The 21,266-nt window shown below is 45.0% G+C and overlaps 1 protein-coding gene across 1 annotated transcript; it reads left to right on the top strand.

Annotated features, from left to right (window-relative positions):
* Window positions 1–176: 176 nt before the first annotated feature.
* Window positions 177–21,038, top strand: LOC146181644 (proteasome assembly chaperone 2). Its single transcript, XM_084576647.1, has 7 exons — window positions 177–332; window positions 5,156–5,318; window positions 6,870–6,928; window positions 8,719–8,837; window positions 10,895–11,068; window positions 15,137–15,251; window positions 16,471–21,038. The coding sequence occupies exons 1-7, from the start codon at window positions 273–275 to the stop codon at window positions 16,573–16,575; spliced, it is 795 nt and encodes a 264-aa protein (XP_084432773.1). The 5' UTR covers window positions 177–272; the 3' UTR covers window positions 16,576–21,038.
* Window positions 21,039–21,266: the final 228 nt, after the last annotated feature.

The raw sequence follows: 21,266 nt of genomic DNA on the forward strand, positions 1-21,266 counted from the left end.
TTCTTACATGAATGACGCAGCTTCGCATGTAATCAAAAACATTAATAACAAGTAAAATTTAGTACACACATAAAACAATAAAAATATAAAATTTCATTTATTTTTGTTTATATAGACTACGTGTATATTCGCTGAAAAGTTCACACATTGCTTTACGAACTGGCGTCTGTATAAAACTGCAAATTGCCGGCAGCGCAAGTCGAAGTTGAATGAAAGCTTGAAAGTTTCAATTTGTGTGCTGTCATCCCGCAAGCACGTTTTCTTCAGACAACATGTTCGTGCCTTTGCAGCCATTCAAGGGTCACCAGTGGCACGAGTACTCACTTGTGTTGGTGAGTACTGGCGCGAAGCGATCGCTGCGACGCTGTAATCGTGCAGTTCTCGCGCATACGACGCGTTGGAGTTGCAAATACGCTGCCTGTCGAAATAGTTGGTCGTGGTTGGAAGTAAATCCCACTGATCTCCCCCCTAGTGGACTGGGTAACTCGACTCGCTGACTCGACAGCGTCTACATGCTTTTAGACAAGCGGGTCCGGCGAGTTAACCTACCCACTGCAAGCGAGTTAACGCGACCCGCTCCGTGGCCAGGGTTGCCAGGTCCAAAAAACGAAAAGTAGCCACAAAAATGGGAAAAGTAGCCAGAAAGTAGCCAACCAGAAGAAGAGCAATAAAAGGTAGCCAAAAAGGAGCCATGGGGCCATGCATGGGGCAGTAAATAGAGCGCTCACTGCAAAAAGACCACCAAAAAAATTCGTTTAATAGTCGTTTTATTCCAACGCTCGTGAAGAAACAAATGCCAATTGCGTCTTATAGCAACTAAATCACGCAGAGAAGTTTTCTGAAAAAAAAAAAAATAAAGCTGGCTGCGTAACACGGCGATATTATATAAACAGACATAAAACTAAACTGACCAGATTGACAAGTGTTATCAAAAAATTCTCTGTGATGATTAGAAACAGTATAAAACGCATAAAATTATGTCCACGAAAATGTAAGTATAAAATGTTAGTGGAGTTGGACGTCTCGAACAATGGCTACAAAAGGAGAATACGACGAAACGAAACTGCAACCACTCAGGTACGATGTTCAGGCCTGCCGTAAATAGTTGAGTTGACCTTCTCAATCATGGTTTGGGTTTATCAAGGATACGGCCAATGTGCAGGGGATGTTCACATGATCACACACACTTCTTTTTGATCATGACTACTAAACGTTGGACGGGAACCTTCGGTTTTTCAAGTATAATATTAGATTATCGAGAGGCGTTTACCTTGCCTAGAGATATAGAAATCATTCTTTCATAGGTATACCGAGTATATTCGTAAGTTCCTTGACGCCAGTGCCTAATAATGTTCGGCGAATTGCGGTCAATGAATGGTTGTCCGCGCTCATTCATCGCATTGAAAGTGCGCAACTGTTTTATTCAGTGAACAAACTAGAGGTCAAAAGCCACTTTCACACTGATGAGACAAACCTATGGACGGAAGATGCACTCATGACAAATTTATTGTCAGTGGGTGCACGCTAAATAAGACCTACTGCACGCAGATATGCACGGGCAAAGAAAAACATTTCGAAGCAGTTCGTGGTAAGCCTGGCTAGTGTGTTAGTTCGGTTGATGTTTATCTAAGTTTGGCTAGCTAGCATAATGCGTTTACACTTGCCCCTTAGTTGGCCATCTATAATGCAAAGTTCCGCTTTAAGTGCAGATAGCACTAATTAATTCGGTTTGATAACTAGCACAACTCATTTGCATTCAACCTAAGCTTTCGAAAGGTATATGACTCGATGCTATAATGCAAAGGGTGGTTTTGATTGCATATAGCTCACTAACGCAAATATGGATCGCTAATTCAGAGCATTTGGATTCATCCTAAGCTTTTCAGCGGTATATGACTTGATCGTCTAGCTCGAAGTTTGGTTTTATACAAAATTAACTCATCAATGCAGATTAATGAGGATCGCTAACTACCACAGTGCCCTTACACTTGGCCTAAGCTTCCCAACGGGATATGACTCGATGCTGCAGCGCAAATTTGGGTTTCAAGTGCGATTTACTAAATATTTAATTTGGCCCGTAGTTGGTCAAAATAAGTGTATAATTAACCAATGATCCAAACTCAAGGTTTATCACGTGACATATAATATGCTTAGCCAAGCTAGCTTGAAAGTAGCGAAATAGACTAAGCGACCGCTTTGACTTTCTCTGATCTTAAAGTTTAAAGCACCAGCCTGGGTCGTTTTCTCGTTTTGCGAAGTTTTACCGCGGTGATGGAGTTCACGCTCAAAAAAAAAAAGTACAAAGTCAGAGGCAGTACTAGATCCTGGAGCGCAGACCTGGCCCAAAAACGCGCGCTTCACTGATTGCTGTGGCCGGCCGGCGGGCTCCAGGGAGAAAAAGCATGTCGTGCGCAGAGCTCACAGCCGCCGCACCACCTTAGCCGCGCGAGGAGAATTGAGGAGGAAAGCGCGGCGCGGAGGAGAGTGTCGCTACTTTCAAATTATCAAGGGGTTTTGGTGGATGGATGTTAAGAGCGTCCCCTTTGAAACAGGGTGGAGACAGTCGTCACCATGCACAGTTGGTTGTATTGCAGCGCTACCGTTGATAGATTTGCTATCTGTCTGTCTATAAAAGTGAGCATCCTGAACAGTGCGCAAACGGGCTCGTTGGAATAGGCGAAAATTTTTCAAAAGTAGCCAGAAAGTAGCCAAGTAGCCAACCTGAATTTTTTGTCGCCAGGCGGCTCAGAAAGTAGCCAATTTGGCGTAAAGTAGCCAAGTCTGGCAACCCTGTCCGTGGCTATTTTACTCGACCCGACTGGGTATACATGAACCACTGATCTCCCCCCTAGTGGAGATCAGTGGTAAATCCATTCAACGTCTGCCTTTAATCCCCTTAATCGTTCTATCATTCTGGGCGCAGCAATTATTTTCATAATGCGATAATTATGACGAGCACGATACACAGACTCTCAAAGAAGCCACAATTCGCAACCGTGCTTTCCAGGTGTTTGTGCCTAGTTAAAGTTAGGTTGTTTGTTGCTTCTTTTTTTTTTTTTTTTCCGAGTATGTTTATGAAGCTTACGAGCGCCGGTGGTACTTTCAGCTGTCCAGAAACACGAATCTTTATTGTAGTGTCCATGTCAGTTTTTATAAGCGCTCTGTGCACTTCCCGCGAGGCTTTCGGCCGATACTCAACCTATACATGGTTATAAGGTACTAGATTCTAATGTATTCTAGTACAATGTGTTTCACGCACGCATATGTAGGCTATGCAAACCGGACAGTTGTTGATCCTGCCGGGAAACAGATGTTGCTTGACGGAATGACTTTCTTCAAAGGAAAAGTAAGAAGAAAAAAAAAATTGGGCCATATTCATTCTGATAGCAAGCTTTAGGATGGATGATGATGATGATGATGATGATGATATTAGCCCAAACCCTTTTCAACAGGTGATTACAGTGGGTTCTCGATCAGGCCTAAAACAAACGTTCCATACAATGCCAGTGCGTTGTTCACAAGAATTTATCGTCCAGACGTCAACGCTGCATATCGCACAGCATTGCCAGATTGGAAAGTGGCCGCTACACCAGAACCTCGGCGAAATTTCCCCAGATTTTCCCAGAACCGAAAATTGCTATAAAATGCTTAAAAATGACCAAGAATCACATGGCATCACTCATTTTATTAAAATAAAAAGCATGTCATGCAGCCCCTAATCATCACTTTGGGCGTCAAATATGTCTGAGTGGAACCTGTGTAGCATACCATCGGTGATAACGAATTTCGCGCAGCACATCTGCCTGGAGGCCAATGTTGAGCGAATTTGTACAATGGCATACAAAGTTTTCAGCGATATCTTGTTTGGGTTTGTGGTCTTCACACATGCAACTTGACTGAAGACCCGCTCCACTGCTGCATTTGACACTGGGAGCAAAACACAGGCCAGTGCACACAATACCAGTTCCTTGTAGGGCTTTTCACCCATGGCGTTTTTGTACTTGAATACTTTGACCCATAATGTTGTAGAGTCCTCTTGAAGTTTGCTGTCGAAGATGGTCTCCTCTCTCCAAAGATGCTTAACAATTCTCCTGTATTGCACTTCAATAACGTCCAGGTTTTCTTCTCTTGAAATTGAGCGGCCGCTTGCGCTGCCTAGTGCTAAACGTTTGGATCAGCAGCACCGGTAAGTGGTATTCCCCAGATATCACCAGATATTGTCTAGTGTAGTAGTTCATGGACTTGGACACCAGGAGCTCTAATAATTCTCCAGATTTCAGAAATCTGGTGACGAATTTCCCCAGATGGCAACGCTGATGTCGCATGCTTTTGCAATCCAACAGTCGTAGGACACAGAGGGTGTGTTGGTTGCATTTGGTGATTCATGCTTTGTTTTAGTGCAAAGGCACTAATCCAGAGGCTACAACCCCGAGCAAAATCTTGCCTTGCTTCCTTGTGGAGCAGCCACATATAAATCCTCGCTTGCTTCGATCGCCACAGTACAGCGAGAAAGGCGAAGAAGTGGATGTGAGGTGGAAGAACCTGGGGAAAAGCATAAACGAGATATAATTGGTGACAAATGTGTGCCTTATTTCAGCCAGCTACGCATAGCTAGTTCTCAGTAGAGCAAAAACCACCTGTGGAATTACGCTTTCACACAATATTACAATTTTAGGCAAAATTTTCTGCTCTTCTGGTTAAAATCATGTCAAAGATTGATTGGAATTGGAGAGTCAAGCAGAAAGCTTTGAGCAAAGCACTCCTAAGTTTATGCTTTGTGCTGTGTCAGCTACTACTTGGTATCATATGTGAAACATTCATCCATTGAGTTTACTTGCCTCATTTGATCTTTAGTCAGATGCAACTTGAGAATGAAGTGGCAGGTGCCCCTCTATGTACGTCCTTCCACAGATGTCATCGACATATTGCCAGTACTTTGGGATAAGCTGCCTTGCACCTGTTTACTGCTTGTCTTTCCATGGTAGCAGGTTCAAGGCGGGTGGCTGAAACATCATGACAGTATGTTTACGCCATTGTTTGGAGGGCCTCTGTTGAGAGGCATTTGCCATTTCATTCTTCAGGTGTAAGTGGTTGAAACACTTCTAAAAAATTTCACTATATCAACCTCTCTCTCTCTCTCTGCTCTTCTTTCCAGCCTGTGGTGTCAGTTGGCAATGCAGCCCAGCTGGCAGTTGACCTGCTGCTTTCGACCCTCGAGACAGAGCTGGTTGGCTACATCCACTCGACAGCCCTTGTGCCACTTGTTGGTGGCAACCCCTACCGCGTTGGTGACCAGAGACTTGCCACAGCCTGCCAAGGTGAGTATTCCCATTGGCTACCATCGCTCATGCAATACTTAACGCCTTGCGTGAAGATCACATTCTTCTTTGCGTTCTGACTTTAAAGACCTTAACTTATCATCTTTGCTGCGTTGGTGACTCAAACAAAAATGAAACGATGAGAGTCAGGCCAGTGCCTCGAATCAAAGAAATTCGCCTTTCATTGGTCAGCATTTTGTGCAGTGCATGCTAGGGTCAGTATTCCAAGTTTACATCGTTACCAAAACTGGCGCTATCTCCCCGACCTCGAGTCATCTAATTGGTGAAAACGTTAGAACCGGATTTCACTACTAACTACTTCTGGTTCCGGTATTTCCACCAGCCTGATGATTCTAGGTCAGGGAGATGGCGACGCTTTCGATAACGATGCAAACTCAGAGACCTAGGGTGAAATTATGGGTCATTTTTGAAGAGGGCATTGGGGAGGGTTACCATGTATCTCTTAGATTTTTTTGTTTAAAAAAATGACCATCAATATGGTTTTCTTAATTAAAATGTTTGCTCAGGGAGAACCGGAGCAGTGACTGTCCCCTCACCGTCCCCAATGGAGCAGGATCAATATCACGCAGCCAACTACCTGCTACCTGCATACACATGTTTTGGCCATGTCACCACGAAGCCCAAGTAACATTATGCAATAATCCACACATGACGCATGCCTCAGCAGCACCTCCTCTATTTATGCAGTGCCAGCCTTACTGCTCGCTTTGCAATAGGAGCACTTCGCACACTTTAGTTCGTATAGGTCAGCTTCTGCTATCTATCTCCGAGGCTGCTTGAAGGCAAATTTGAGGTGGCTGGCCGCTTTTTGAGTTTGTCCCCATTCCGTCTTGTGGCGCCGCTCGGATGATTCTCTTGCCCACAGACGTTGAGCAGGCATGAAGACTAGTTGGCAGGAGAGAGTATGAAAGGAAGGAGATGATGGAAGAGGGCTTTGGACGGTTGGGTTGGTTGTATCTGGCTGGCAATAAAAAAAGACTGTAGGCACTGGCCTTGGGTAATATATTACGGCGTGATAACACTGCCCCCTCATTCCTTTGGGCACTAGTTGTGGCTGTGATTATGCCTAAAAACAAATTCGTTTCATTTGTTTCTCTCTACACGAGTAACTGCTCATTATGCAAGAACTAATATTTTGCTGAGAAGTATCCTGTATGGCTTTTCACGCGTGACAGCACTACTTGAAGAGACGAGAGCGCAAGAAGGTAGAAGTAGGGATGGGTTGCAAAAACGCACCACTGTTCACTGCCGCAAACAAAGTGCCTGTCTCTTTTCTTTCGTAATTTCATCGATAGGTGCTGCGTTCTTGAAAGGATCGGTAGCCTCCATTGTTACCAGTGCCTCTTGTGGTATTAGTGGTCTTTCACCTAAAGTGAAGTTTTGTTCATAAAGCATCTTTTTTATTTCAGTGCTGATACCCCTTTTGTCTGTGAGAATAGATTGTAGACAGACAGGCTGAGGCCCCAGGCTGCCATTGTGTGGGACCACGTGTGTTGCTTTCCTGACGCTCCTGTATTTCCTTCCTGACAGTCTACGTGTGCCATCGAAGCAAGCTTCTTGTGGTGCAGCAGAGGACACCGGTTTCAGCGGTAAGAGTTCTTCCGACTTTCCTCAGTCCTGCCTACCACACTGGTGTCAGGGCATAGTGGCGAGTAAACAGCATTCGGCAGTGGCACTAAACTTGCATAATTAACCTTACCATTGTGTGAATAATGAACCAGCATGCGTGATACTTTTGTCCTTTGTCCTTTACACTAACCATTAAAACGCTGGAAAAAGTTTAATTTACCATAGTGTAAATTTTCTCCGTTACAAAATGAGTGGTGCTCTCAAGCTGGCACACAGTATATTGTTGATAGAAAGCTTGCGTGAGTAAACTAAGCATATGGACACTTCTCGCGTATAGATCTCACCCATGCTATTTTCGCCGTGAGCCAAGTAAGGCTTTCATCGTAAAAGTTAGATGTCGTTTCATGCAGCAGCCTCTTGTCAGATAGCTTTGTTGCACCGTTATGCACCATGAAGTGTGTACTCTTCATAGTTGCTCATGTTTGCTGGCCTCTGTGCATTTTACGGTACACTGCTCGCTTGGTCGAAAAGCCATCACTACACCCTAGTCTGATAGGAAGGTGTCGAGGACATGCTGGGAAATCCTGTGGCTCCGGCATGCGGCAGCCACCAAAAATTTCCTATAGTCAGCTGTAGAAAATCCTTTCTGTGGTCGGCTATAAATATTTGGCCCAAAAAGCTATAGCCGTTCCTATGGTAGTCTTTAGGTTTTGCTACAGGCTGTGCTATAGAGTATTTAACCAAATTATAGACTTATAGTTGCCTATGTACTGTAGTCTTTAGCATTTTCTATGGTCGCGTACAAACTTTTATGGTCAGCTATATGAAATCCCTTGTATCGTTGGCCATAAAACCGCATCGAGACCAGACACGTCACTGCCAAGACAGATGGAGCCATCACATTCAAAGTTTGAAACCAAATTTCGCTGTGCAAACTGCTTGTCTAAGTCGATTTCTCATTGTGGAAGCACCTCAGAGGACCAAAGACCACTATTGCGCTCTACCATTAATGCATAGCTTAAGTGTCTCCTTATTTTCTTTTTTTTTTCTTTTTCTTTTTTTGTTAACGTAGTGCCCTCTTTGCGGTAGCTGAGCAATATAAGGTAGTAGTGAAACCTTTTATTACCGTCTTCAGCAAAAGTCTTTGACCTTGTCTCATTTTACTTTGTATTTTGTGTTTTAATTGCTTTTCATGTTCTCTGTTGCTCATTTTTTTTGCCACCATTCCCTTCCATAATGTCTGTTGTGGTTGAAATGATATAAAGTGAAATTTGCTGTGGCAGCTTTGTGCAGTGCCCGGGTTTATGAGGTTCTTGGTCATTATTGTGCCTTGTCAGGTTTGTCATTGAGGTTTATTGTGGAGCCAAGAGTTAGGTTGTGAGATGCCTGTCATGTTAAGTGTAGCATTGGGGGGGCTTACATGAACCTTTGTTGCTGTTCCTGTGGCTTATGCTGCTAGTTTGTGGCACATTTACTAAATTGTGTGCATGCAAGTTTATCTTGCTCATATTAACCTGACAGGTGAGGGAGTGTCAATGTCAGAGGAAATAATAATATTGAAAATGTTTTTTTTTTCTTTATTGAAGTTTCTGTTTATAAAAGAGCCTTATGCTTAGAATTGCAAACATGAGGTGGTTGTGGCATTGGGTAAAGTAAAATTGTAATTTTTACACTGGAGGAATTACTCAGCTAGGTTGAGAAAAAAAAAATAAAAGTTGGCAGAGTCTTTCACTGGGCTCATGTTTGTCACAGCTGCTGTCAATACGTGGCAATAGCTGAGGCATCCATTTTTTCCCCCCCTTGATGACAGAACTGCCGTGCTGAGTACCGCCAGTTCCTGACGGACTGGATAAAGCAGGAGCGGTTCCGGCTGGTCATCATGCTCTCCAGCTGCCTTTCCCAGTTCACAAACCCCTCCGACATGCCTAGGTATGTTAGCACGGCTTGGAAACAAAAGAATTGGATAAAGCTTCCCGTCTTTTCAACCTTCTCTATGTCAAGGGGGGAAAATGGTAGTTTTTTTTTCGTAATGTTCATTGCCTTGGGGCATAAAAGGATATGTTAGGTTGAATGCAAGCTATTGTTAAATAAATGAAAAAAGGCTATCTGACAGTTAGGCTTTTGTAATGAATGAATGAAAAAAAAAAACTGTTAGTGCAAGCAATGTGCAATGGTAGTAGCTGTTGTGTGCTACACTAGAAAAGCAGTTTATAATAGTGCTGTGTTGGAAATGCTTCTGCACTCTGATGTTCCACCGGTGCAGTGTGCAGTACTGTTGTAACTCAGATCATTTCGAGAAGCCTGCGACATCCAACCAAAGTTTTGAGACGTGGTTTTGATAGCCATTTTTTTTTCTGTTTAGGTCTGGTTGACAATGAGTGCACGCCTTATTTACACTGGAATTCCAACAATTCACATGTCTGAAATGACGCTCCACAATATTATGTGTATTGAAAAAGCTCGTTTTGATTTCAACTGTGCATTATTTGAAGTACAATGTGCAGCCCTTCTGATTCTGAGTTAGTATGTGCTTAGTTCATCTACTTTTGATAAAAAAACACTGTTTCGAAGTGTATATCTGGTTACATATATCACTCTGTGTTATGGAAAGTTCCCTGAATTGGCTGAAATTTTTCTTAAAAAAAAAAAAAAGAAGACTGGGCAACTAACTGTGGAGGCTTCGTTTTTGAGTCCCTGAGAATTTGAGCCACCTCTCTAGAGTTGTGGTGAATTTTCCGCTGGTTAGGCTGGAGCACTTTTTCTTCTTCTACAGCAGCTAATGTGTACAGCAGACAATGTGTTTGTTAGTTCTATTGTTGATTCAGTGCAACTCTCTCTCTAGCAGAGCACTCACTCTCGATCTGCCAAGCGGACGTGGATTTAGCCACAACTTCATGGGCCTGCCATGGTGGTACAGTTAGGGCGCTCAACCGCTGTTCCTAAGGATGCGGGATCGAATCCCGGCCTCTGCGATGGAGGCAAAAAGCAAGGCGCCCGTGTGCTGTGCAGTGTCAGTGCACATTAAAGAACCCCAGGTTGTCGAAATTTTCAGAGTCCTCCACTACGGCGTCTCTCATAGCCTGAGTCACTTTGGGACGTTAAACCCCATAAACCCAAACCGAAAACAACTTCATGGGTGCAACACTGTCACTTTCACGAGGGCAGCAGGAATTTACTCATTTTCAGTGTGGTATAAAAAAAAGACTGCCGTTCTTACTTGACTGCTCAGTTAAACTTGTCACAGTGTTGCCGGTGTGTCGATTGACTCAGTAGTTATAGCCCTCGCCTCTACCTAAATAGTGATTGGAGGGAAATAGAGAACAGCACCGGCAACAATGGCGACAGTGGTGTTCATAAAGAGACTGTTTCCTTGATCACCTAAAGAGGCTTGAAAATCACTTCCTGCATTGCTGTCTCCATGCTCGTGAGGTAAGCACAGATGGGGCATGCTGTAATTTTGAGTGATTAGCCTTGTCTTTTATTGGCTGTAGTGCGGGATGAGATTACACGCTCGTTAAAGCTTGCACCTCATGACCTCACTGAATGTGGCTGAAGTGTGTCCTGACAAAATGTGTCTGAAAACGAAATGTACTAGTGGATGCTGGCCCCAACATTTGGAGTCCCTTTTTGAGGCTCCCTGCCAGAGCATATTTGTATTTGCGGGCTGATCAGGATTGGACCGCTCTGTCATGGATTCTGTCGCTTTGGCTGGCACTCGGCGTACTACTCTGAATTGAATGAGGGTATCCAGCATTGGTCATGTCACATAGTGTACTATTTCCAGTCTGAAATGTTCTTCAGCAGGATATAATAGAAACATTGTGTGCTCGTCAATGCATCCCCATATCCTGTTCTTTCCGTATCTTATTCTGGATGGTGTAGTTGCACAATGGTTGGGCGTCATTCCTGGCCTTGTTGTGTTCTTGTGGAGCTTGAGTTTTGACCCGCCCGCTGTGTCCGTGCATCATCTGTGCTCTCTTTCCCAGGTACTCGGTTCACTACTACTGCACTCCGGCAGTGGGCGAATCTGTGGAGGCCCAGCTGCGGGAACTGCACTGGACGCGGCTCGAAAAGCAGGACCCTGTCACTCGGGAGCTCAACCCTGATGGCGTATTGCTCATGCCCGGTTCGGGCATCACTCGTTCGCTGCTCGACAAATGGTGAGCCAGCTTCCTAGATCTCAGTGAAGTTTGGTCGTATGACTAGCATTCTGTGTTGCATCGTGTAAGGCAGCAACAAAAGCTGCTTGCCCATTTTTCTCCACGGGGCATATTTATGTGTCAGTCACTGCTACATTATATTCACCATGCCTTATGACAAAGGTCGGACACCTAATGTACATCTTCGTGTCCTGAGCATGCCCCACCATGGTGACGCAGTGATAAAGATGCCCGATTACTGAACTGGTGTACTGGAGTGCCAGGGTCGAATCCAACCGCTGGCGGCTGCGTTTCGATGGAGGCAAAACGAAGAGGCATCCGTGTGCTATGCAATGTCAGCACAGGTTAAAGATCCCCAGGGGGTCGAAACTACTCCGTAGCCCTCCAATATGGCTCCTCTTTCCTTCTTTCCACTCTCACTCACCGTCCCCCCTTCAGCTAGGTTGGTTGGTTTGTGGGGTTTCACGTCCCAAAGAGACTCAGGCTATGAGAGACGCCGTAGTGGAGGACTCCGGAAATTTCGACCACCTGGGGTTCTTTAACGTGCACTGACATTGCACAGCACACGAGCACCTTACTTTTCGCCTCCATTGAAAAGCGACCGCTGAGGCCGGGATTCAATCCCGTGTCCTTGGGAACAGTAATCAAGCGCCGTAACCACTGCGCCAGGTTCCCTTCAGTTTAGGCGTCCACAGATAAAGTGTGACAGATACTGTGCATTTCCTTTCCTGTAAACCAATTTATTTATTTATTTATTTATTTTATATAGTACTCATCATTCTAATAAATTTTCTCTCTCTCTCTCTCATTGCCTGTACTAACAGTTTCTTTTTTTCACTCATTCATTCGAAAACGCTACCTGTCAGTTTTAGTCAATGCTGTAGCAGACAAATCTGCATTTATGGTGGCTGCTGAATCATATTCTGACTTTGCAGTTCACAAATGTAGCTTTCTTTTTAACTTTCCTGTTAACATGGTGCTTATGGTGTCGATGGCGCTTATGATGTCTTTGGACCTTGATGACATCTCTCCAAATATGAAAGAAATATAACTACTACGTTGCAAGTGTGTGTGACAAAGGTTACATTATGCTTTGACTCGACCAAAGTCATTGGGTACATTTGATTTTCCAGTCCCAGACTACTTGCTGACAGGTCTCGGTTTCCGTTCTGACAGGAAGTAGCGTGATGGTCACAGGGCCTTGCAAGCTCCCTCCATCGCTTGCTTTTAGCAGATGGTACCAACCATCAGTCAATGCGACTCAGTTCTTTCGCGCTGGTGCCGCGTGCATGTTTATCTTTTGGTGTCCGTGCAATACGAAAGATCGATAACAGAGGCGTAAATAAATCGGTGCTTTTCATGAATGGAGCATGACATGCTAAGCGTTTACAGAACTTACAGTTCTTCCATAGGTCCAGCTCACTGTGCTCGAAAGCTGACGAAAACGTTTGCAGAAGCATTTACAATAAGCGTTAGCAACTCCAGTACACAGTGGTTTGCTTGCTACGCTTTCAGACCTGCGCACTGAAAAGATACCGAAAAGAACACCGGACCACCTGTCAGTCCAGGACTGCCCGGGACTGAAAATGGAACGCACCCATTGAAGTGTTTCCTGGTGCTGTAACCAATGGAGTGATGATACAGTCGAACCTTGTTATAACGAACACGGATACAGCGAATTATCGGATATAACGAAGTAAAAGCAAAGTTTGGTTGGCTGTGCTTTATTTCTATGGGAGTTCTATCTGTATAACGAAATGAAAAACTGAAAATTTTACACTAAATCAGTTATAACGAAGCATATTTCGTATTCACACGACTCAAAATCCGCAAAGAAGCAAAAAAAAAAAAAAATTTTAAACGCTAAATTTCGGTTTTATCAATCGCCTCCACCTAAAATGTGTTTGAATCACCCGCGCTTTCGCACGCCACGCCATCCGCGAATGAATCTAGCATCAACGGCTGCCTGGCATGTGACCGCACGTGATCGAACCACTGCCCGCGTCGCCTCCACCTAAAATGTGTTTGAATCACCCGCGCTTTCGCACGCCACGCCATCTAGGGACCGCTAGTGAATCTAGCATCAACGGCTGCCTGGCATGTGACCTGCACGTGATCGAACCACCACCTGCGTGCCCCTGCCCCTACTTTTTGCCGACCCGCGCGTGTGCTCACTTTCCTCGAGGTCGTGCCGTCGTCTTGCAGCATGGCGGCGGCGAAACGCAAAGCAGTTTCTCTTGAAACAAAGATAAAAATATTCAGGGCGGTCGACAGCGGGCGCAAGAAGAAAGAGATTGCCGCAGACTTCGGCGTTGCGCCTAGCACTCTGTCAACCATCCTGAGCGCAAGGCAGAAGATAGAAAACGTGCACTCTGCAAGCGGCGTGAAGAACGACAGGAAGTGCGTCGGGTATTGTCACCACCAGGATGTTGAAGATGCCTTGTTCGCGTGGTTCAAGGACGTTAGAGCGCGCAACCTGCCTGTGTCTGGTGCCGTGCTTCAAATGAAGGCAAGAAGTGTCGCTTGCATCTTAGGCCACGATGACTTCTATGCAAGTAGTGGCTGGCTGCAGCAATTTGAAGACCGCCACCAGATTGTTTGCCACACCTTGTCGGGCGAAGAAGCAGCCGTCGATGTAGAGAACTGCGAGAAGTGGGCAGAAAGCTTCCGCATGCAACTGGATGGCTACGAGATGCGCGATGTCTACAACGTGGACGAGACTGCGCTTTTTTTTAAGCTGCTCCCGGAAAGGTCACTCGTTGCAAAGAACAAACTGTGCCGAGGAAGCAAGAAAAGCAAAGACCGCATCACCGTTGTTGTTTGTGTCAACATGGATGGGTCAGATAAAAGGCGGCTAACTGTTACTGGTAAATCTGCTCGCCCCAGGTGCCTGCGCAACGCCCAGAATATCCAAGTGGACTATAGCTCGAACAAAAAGGCGTGGATGACGTCGTCACTCTTTGAAGCATGGCTGAAGGCCTTCGACAAAGACGTGGCAGAGCAGCGCAGGAAAGTGCTCCTTATATTGGACAACTGCTCTGCCCATAAGGTGTCTGTACCACTTGAAGCGGTCCGCCTAGATTTTTGGCGCCAAACTCGACCTCAGTGCTGCAGCCATTAGACAGGGGCATCATTCGCTCACTAAAATGCTGCTCCCGAAAGCGATTGGTTACGCAGCTCGTATTTGACATAGGCAGGGGCATATCAACGGCCATAAACCTCAAAACTACGCTGGACATGCTGTACGGTTTATGGAACGAAGTGGCACAGTCGACAATAAGAAATTGCTTTGTTGATGCTGGCCTAGCCCCATCCACCAGCAAGACTGAGCCCAATGACGCCCACGATTCTGAAGGTGAAGCGGACAATTTCGACGAGACGACATGGCGTCAACTGGCGGTTCCGAATGTTGGACTTTATTGCTGCCGATGACAACTTGGCTGTGGCGCCCGAATTGACCGACCAAGAAATTGTCGATCAGCTGCTTCCTACAGATGATGCTACGAGCAGCGATGAGAGTGAAGAAGAAGGCGAAGAGCGAGCTCTCAGCAGCACCGAGGCTGCCGATATGGCGAGGAAATTGAGAAGGTACCTTGAGAACCTACCTGTGGCCAAATAGCTGACATTGGGAAAGCGCTGCACAGTGTCGATTTCGTTGAGAAATTTATTCTATCGAATAGTGTGAAGTACCGCCAAATGAAGATTACGTCGTTTTTTAAATAATTCAGTTCTGCGTGGCCTAAATCCCGATTTGTGTGCTCATTTTTGCTTGGCAGTGCAAAATGAAAGGTAAGGTTTCGCTTGCTTATACCACGCTTTAAAGAAAAAAAAATGCTTTTTTTTTTTTCAGTTCTGTGCTTTCCATTTTAGGGTAGCCTTTACTTGGGTTTATGAACAGAATTTTTTTTTGTAGGAATTTGTGTGTACTTTTACAACGAATATCGGATATAACGAACGAATTTCTGTGCAAAATGAGACTTCGTTATAACGAGGTTTGACTGTACATATTTGGGAACATTGTGTGGCTACCTGAATTGATGCCAGTGCTCTGTTTGCTCTGTGCGGCAGTGTCTCCGACGAGATTCCCGTCGTGCTGCTCCTCGTCTACTGCTCCGAGGGGGATAACACACCGGATGCCATTTTGCTGGCTGACCGGCTGGACGAATGGCTTCACCTATGCCAGGTGAGCCTGGATTCTTTTCAGTAAGAAAAAAGGAATAAGGAACGGTGGGTAGGTTACCCTGCACCGCGGAAATGGGGAAAAAGGGGATGTGTACAGCATCGAGGAATTGGGGAAAAAAGGGGATGTGCACAGCGAAACGTTAACGTTACGCACTCTCGTATGGGAAGGGAGCAGTGGACCACGTAAAATGTAACTGCTCAGGATAGGTTCAGAAAAGCGGACAAGCGTGTGTGGGTTCTTTTGTAGAGCATCGCTCCTGTGGGCTCATTCCCTGGTTTCGTGCCATCGTCGGTGTTGGCATCTCAGCACACTTACTATGGTTGGTAGGTAGCAGCGGCAATAGGAAGGTCTACCATCCTGTTCTAAGAGTTGTGGGGAGGGGTGAGGCGGTGAAAAGGAACTGCAGGCCTAGTGGCTTGGGAGGTTACGGCCAGAGTAGAATGGCTACCACGAAAAGAGGGGGTTATGGCAAGGACGAAAGGGTGCACAACCTGAAGATGGTTGCTGTAGGAAGGACTTGATGGCTGGCATGGCACAACGAAGGGAGCTACGTTGTGGGCGGAGGAATGTGTGGCCGGAGGGTAGTTTCCACAGGAAGATCCACTAGGTGGCTGCTATGAAAAGAGCAGGTTGTGGGGAGGACATGTTAACCAGCCATGTACAGACGTGCAGGTTCACATTTATTGTTGTAAGTGCGTTTTTTGAAAAAAGTTCATTGTGTTATTGCAGTCCCATGCAAGTATGGATTCATTTCTTGTTGTCTAGCTTTCCGAGAAAAAAAAAAAAAGAGTGCAACTTGTCTGTGAGAAACTTTGCTGCCACACTGCTGCTAACACTTAAACATGTGTACTTTGCCCTCGTAACTGTCTTTTCATTTTTTGTTCATTCATTAGTGTAAGCCTTCCTTTAAAATGGTATTTCTAGCAACAAAGAAGTGATAATTTTGTTAAGCCTTTCACATGTGTTAAAATTGTTAACATCTGCTGCAACTTCTGCCTGTAATTGTCATTATTTATAGCACAGCATTCTTCTGTTATCATCATGTAGCCACCATATAGCAAGTGGGGGCTTCTGAAAAATAATACCACATTCTTCTGATAGAGCAATGCTTAGACTGACAATTTTTCTAAGAACTTTTTCTGGGGCCTTTGAGTTTTACAGTTTACAGCAGCCAGTTTCTTTCAGGTAAAAAAAAAAACAAAATCAACTTCTTTTGCAGCCGTCGACCAACAGCAGTGAGCAGAGTGGACGACGAGGTCCCTGGCAGACGCCCATCTCGTGGAGCCTGCTTTTTGGCGGCGCTCCACCCACTAGCATCTACTGATTCCCCGTTTTCTCTGTGGCCATGTGATCCCACTGTGATGTGATTCCTGATGTTGTGTCATGTTGCTCTGTTATTTTCGAGACTGTTAACAACATTGGTGCATCTCCGCTGTCGGACACAAGGTGAACGACTCAGGTATATAGTGTTAATTACAGTGCTGCACAGGGCAGTCCACTTATAATGGTATTGAGAAAAGCGGAAACTTTGATCGTTATAACTGATTGTCGTTAAGTCTGGATCGACGAGAAAAAAAAATGCACACCCACATTCTCCCATGCGTGCAGGCCTGCCACTTGCGAGCCATGGATGAATCTGGTCGAACATTGCGAATCATCATTGAGAGCACTGAACGTTGTTATTACAGGATGCATAAATATCCATAAAATAACTTAAGCATGCTTAAAAAGTAGAAAACTCGCGGCTGCTGAAACTTCACAATCGCTTTGAGCATCACTTCCAGTAGCATATACGCCAGCGGCAGTCCTTCTGCATGCACGAAACCGATCGGTGACTGGATAAACAGCAGGACATCAACAGCTTTCATGATCGTTGAAATCATACAGTCAAATGCCCATATTTTTTAGTGGGAATTCCAACCATAAAACCCTGCTGTAAATTCCTATGAATCTGCTGTTTAACCTCAAGAGCTATCGCTGCTGTCTTAGTCGGCGGCAACGGCAGCGATTGCGATGGTGATAACACAAAATTCCTAAACGCACACAATGCTCCTTCGGTGGTTTATCCACGCCGGTCTGTTTTCAGCCCTTATGCTGAGTTTTTATGTCATTCTCGTCTTAGTACTCTTATTTTTTATCTCTAATGCAGACAAATGTTCGTGGTAAGCAGCTTCCGGGCGACCAGATAGCTGTCGTATCTAATATGCCGCCGATAATCGGTCGTTACATGTGGTTTATTTTTACATAGGTGTAATGGGCAAACTGATTAATTCTATGAATTTGATCATTATAAACAATATATCATTATATCTGGTATCATTATTAGTGGACTACAGTGTAAATGTAAGCTAATCGATCCTGCACAAAACAATTTTATTAAAATTTGGTATTGAAGTCAGTTGAAGCAGAACTGTAATGCACATGCATCTGTAAAAAAAAAAGAATTTTGATGCCGTTTTTCAGCTGACAGATGTCTGCATTTCTTTCTTGTTAATACCGTGGTAGCATAATTTTGTAGATGCATCGCGTGGTACGTTAGTACAGAACTTCATGCACCCTTGCGAGCATTTTTGGCATCCTGATTCTTTGGTCTTTGTTTCATGCACTGTAGAGCTGCTTCAAAGTAGTAAGTGTAGTGGATGTTTTCAATTGCATCATCTCCTATGCCTTTTGTTCTTCTCTGACCTTAAACACATAATTATAGAGTAAAGGCTTGTCAACTTAAACTCAAGGAACTGGAAAAAAAATGTTCAAATTATCCAAGGTTAGAAGTATCGAATTACACTGAGAAAGGTGGCGGAAATCATGTGCATCACTGTAAATCCACTTGAACAAAAATTGAGTGGCAGTTCCCTGTTTTTATGATTACCCTGGCATTGTAGTGCAGTGTTTAGGGCGCTTGGTTTCTGTGCCCAAGGATGCAGGATCGAATCCAAGCAGTGGCAGGCGCTTTTCTATGGAGGCAAAAAGCTATAGGTGCTTATGTGTTTTGTGATCTCAATGCACGTTAAAGAACCCCAGGAGGTCGAAATTTCCGACGTCTCTCATGGCCTGAGTCACTTTGGGACATTAAACCCTACAAACCAGTCTAACCAAACCAATCTTTTTAGGGTGACAAAAGTGCAGCAGCGATAATTTTTCACATTTGTGTCATGCGCATGTTTGTGTCTGCATGTACGAAGAGCCTTCACTGCACAAATGCGTGAATGGCACTTGACATGTGTACAGCTTTGGTACAGTGTACAAACGCGTGTATGGGGAAGCGAGTGAAATGCTCAGTGCCGCCAGTTTGAAACGGCGTCCAGAACGGTAGGTAAGGTTGGCTATTTGGCCGGAGCACAGCCGATAGCTGTGGTCGCCACAAGGGGGCGCTAAGCTCAGGAAACCAAAACTGAAACTAAGTAGGCTGTTTATCCTTTGAGATAAGGGCGTTGCCTGTTCGTCGTCATGCTTCTATTGTGTGCAAATAAGGGGTACTTAGACCACTGGACTGTGCAGTTCAGGTTTAGTAGGGTTGTTTTCACAATCTCTTAGCATGCCAGTCATACCTGCATGGAGCCTGAAACTTGTAGCATCTGAATTTGCGAGGGTCCGCAGTCTTGCATGTGCATTAGGCAAGACTACTCTGGTAGTTAGAATTACCTCTATTTCTGAAAGTGTCTACGCGCATATCGGCCATCTGTTGCCATTTTGTTTATTATCATGATTTGTCACTTTAAAGGGAAATTAAAGGTCTGAAAAGTGTGAAGGCTAAGGTTAATACATGCCAAGCCACTTTGCGCTAGCTTTTAAATTCGCGACGTAATCGCCAAATAAAACTATTTTCGCATTTAGGCTTCTCGGCAGTACATGGCGACGAGTGGGGACACCAGTGATGGCGTCACCTCTAGAGATGATGCATTTTCAGCGCGGAAACGTTTGCTCTGAGGAAGAAGACGAGCGCCAACAAAGGTAAAGGTCACAAGGCGTCGTTTGGCGGCATTGAGTGACTTGAAGAAAGAATTGGAAGAAAGATGTTGAAACTCTAAATGTCATTCATAATGACGTCATTGACTAGTTTCACCACACTGCTGCAATGCTGTGAGAAGTCTGAGAATTGTAGCTAAGTTAATAGCAGAATACGTCATAACTTTACATGGTAGTGCCAAACCATTTCATGAGCTTAATCTACAACTTTCATATATTCTAATGCACGCATCTCGGGAATTTGTCAAAAAAGCATTTCAGCTTCCCTTAAAGGGGCACAGTGACGTTCGTCGTCAGGCCGCTAATTCCAGCCGACCTCTAGGTTCTTTGCACCGTGCCGATGTCAGTTAAAAATAATTACAAAAACCGGCGCACGGAAACGAGTTATTCTGTTTATAAAATTCTAAATACAAGAAGAAAAAAATCGGGTCTGAGCTGGTGTGAGAGGGAGCCGTCTCCCATTTCGCTCGCCCAGCGCCCGCATTGGGCGGAACCTATGAGAAACTCAGCTTTCTGCTGACATGTTGGAAGCTATCCACCATGGTTGCTTGTCCAACTCAACCTGTAGTGCTGTAGCCGCGCTTTTGGCAGCTTCGTTACCATGGTAACAGCAACCACCTGTGTTGCATGACTGCTGAGGTGTCGGGTCTCGCATTCCAGCCCTTGCTTACGCTGACGATTTTGCCATTATGGTGAAACTTGCCGGAACGCTGTTTTGGCGTTCCTCCGGTGTTTATCGCTGGTGCTGCCGTGGGATCACTCGAGCGCTACCTATGTGAAAGTACGAGAAGGCGAAGACGGAGGAGTGGCGTACAGGAGCTAAGGCGAAGCCTATCGCGTACATCTACAGGGCCAGCAAGGAGGTCATCTGCCGGGAACGACTATATGACAACTCCCTGGGCAGTGGGTTGCTGGCCGAGGCCCGCTGTGGAGTGCTGTGGACTCGGCTGTGGCGAGCGCGCTTCACGAGCGATCTCGACACAACGTGCGCCATCTTTGGAGCGTCGGCAGAAACGATCAGCCACGTGATTTTCGACTGTCCAGCGATTTTGCCGACCTCCGAGATCCGAACGTTGTCAGCTGCCTTGGGATTTGAGGAGCCCGCGGGAGTGAAACTATCTTTACAAGCACTTCAAAAACATACGTTGAACTAAAACACCGTTTATTTATTTTCTGCAGAGTAAATTGAAGAACACTCGATCGTAAAATCTAATGTGCGTGCTCGACCAATCAGTAAAGCAGCGCCCGAGCGGCCCCAAGAAAAGGAAACGTCATATCCGTTAACGAACTTCGCTGTCATGTGTCGCTCACATCGGTACCAAAACTGATTATAAAACCGGATTAAAATATTAAGCGCTACGATTTCGCCGTTATGATTGGGCTTTGGACCATCGGGAAGGTGTTAAAGAACCTAGAGGTCAACTGGAATTCAGCGGTTTGGCGAACGTCACGGCGCCCCTTTAACAGGGCTCTGCATGTAATGCATCTGGACGCCGTACTGTATGTGTAGGAAATTATTGTCATATTTAATATGTGGCAAGCTTGATTTTTTTTTTGTGTGTGTTTGAAATGAGACAATTGATATTTGGGCACTTTGGTGGCGTAAAAATGAATCCAGTTTCATTAGGGTGGTTAAGATCACCAATTACACCTCTAGAGGTGTGTGCTGTTCTTAGGTGTAGCATTGTTTTTTTTTGTACCCATCAATATTTATATGCCATAGAATCGGGGCACGACAGCGCGAGAAGTAGACCTGGGCTTGTTTTCCTGGTTTCGCTTGCTGATAAACGCATTATTGGACATTAAATTGGTGAAGTGCAATTATCAGTCTTGTTTAGCTAGTGTGTAACCCTGCCTCTTGAGAGCGAATTGACACGAACTGCTTTACCGATTCTTTCAGTCCTATCCACAGGCTTCTACTTTCTGAAATGAATTAATTTCTCGCTGCTTCAGTGCATTTGTTTTGAAGTTTTATTTTGCAGACCATGACGCGTGTATGTTTAGAATAATTGATGCTGATGCAGAAGTGTAAAATACAGAGGGAAGAAA

This window comes from Amblyomma maculatum, chromosome 8 (assembly GCF_055883805.1).
Source record: "Amblyomma maculatum isolate TAMU_Amacu chromosome 8, ASM5588380v1, whole genome shotgun sequence".
Taxonomy (NCBI): domain Eukaryota; kingdom Metazoa; phylum Arthropoda; class Arachnida; order Ixodida; family Ixodidae; genus Amblyomma; species Amblyomma maculatum.

Bases quoted from the DNA above. Each gene is read 5' to 3' on its own strand.
- LOC146181644 (XM_084576647.1), top strand. From the start codon at position 273: ATGTTCGTGCCTTTGCAGCCATTCAAGGGTCACCAGTGGCACGAGTAC. The intron at 6,929-8,718 runs GTAAGAGTTCTT...CCTTGATGACAG, and splicing joins AGAGGACACCGGTTTCAGCG to AACTGCCGTGCTGAGTACCG. The intron at 11,069-15,136 runs GTGAGCCAGCTT...TCTGTGCGGCAG, and splicing joins CGTTCGCTGCTCGACAAATG to TGTCTCCGACGAGATTCCCG.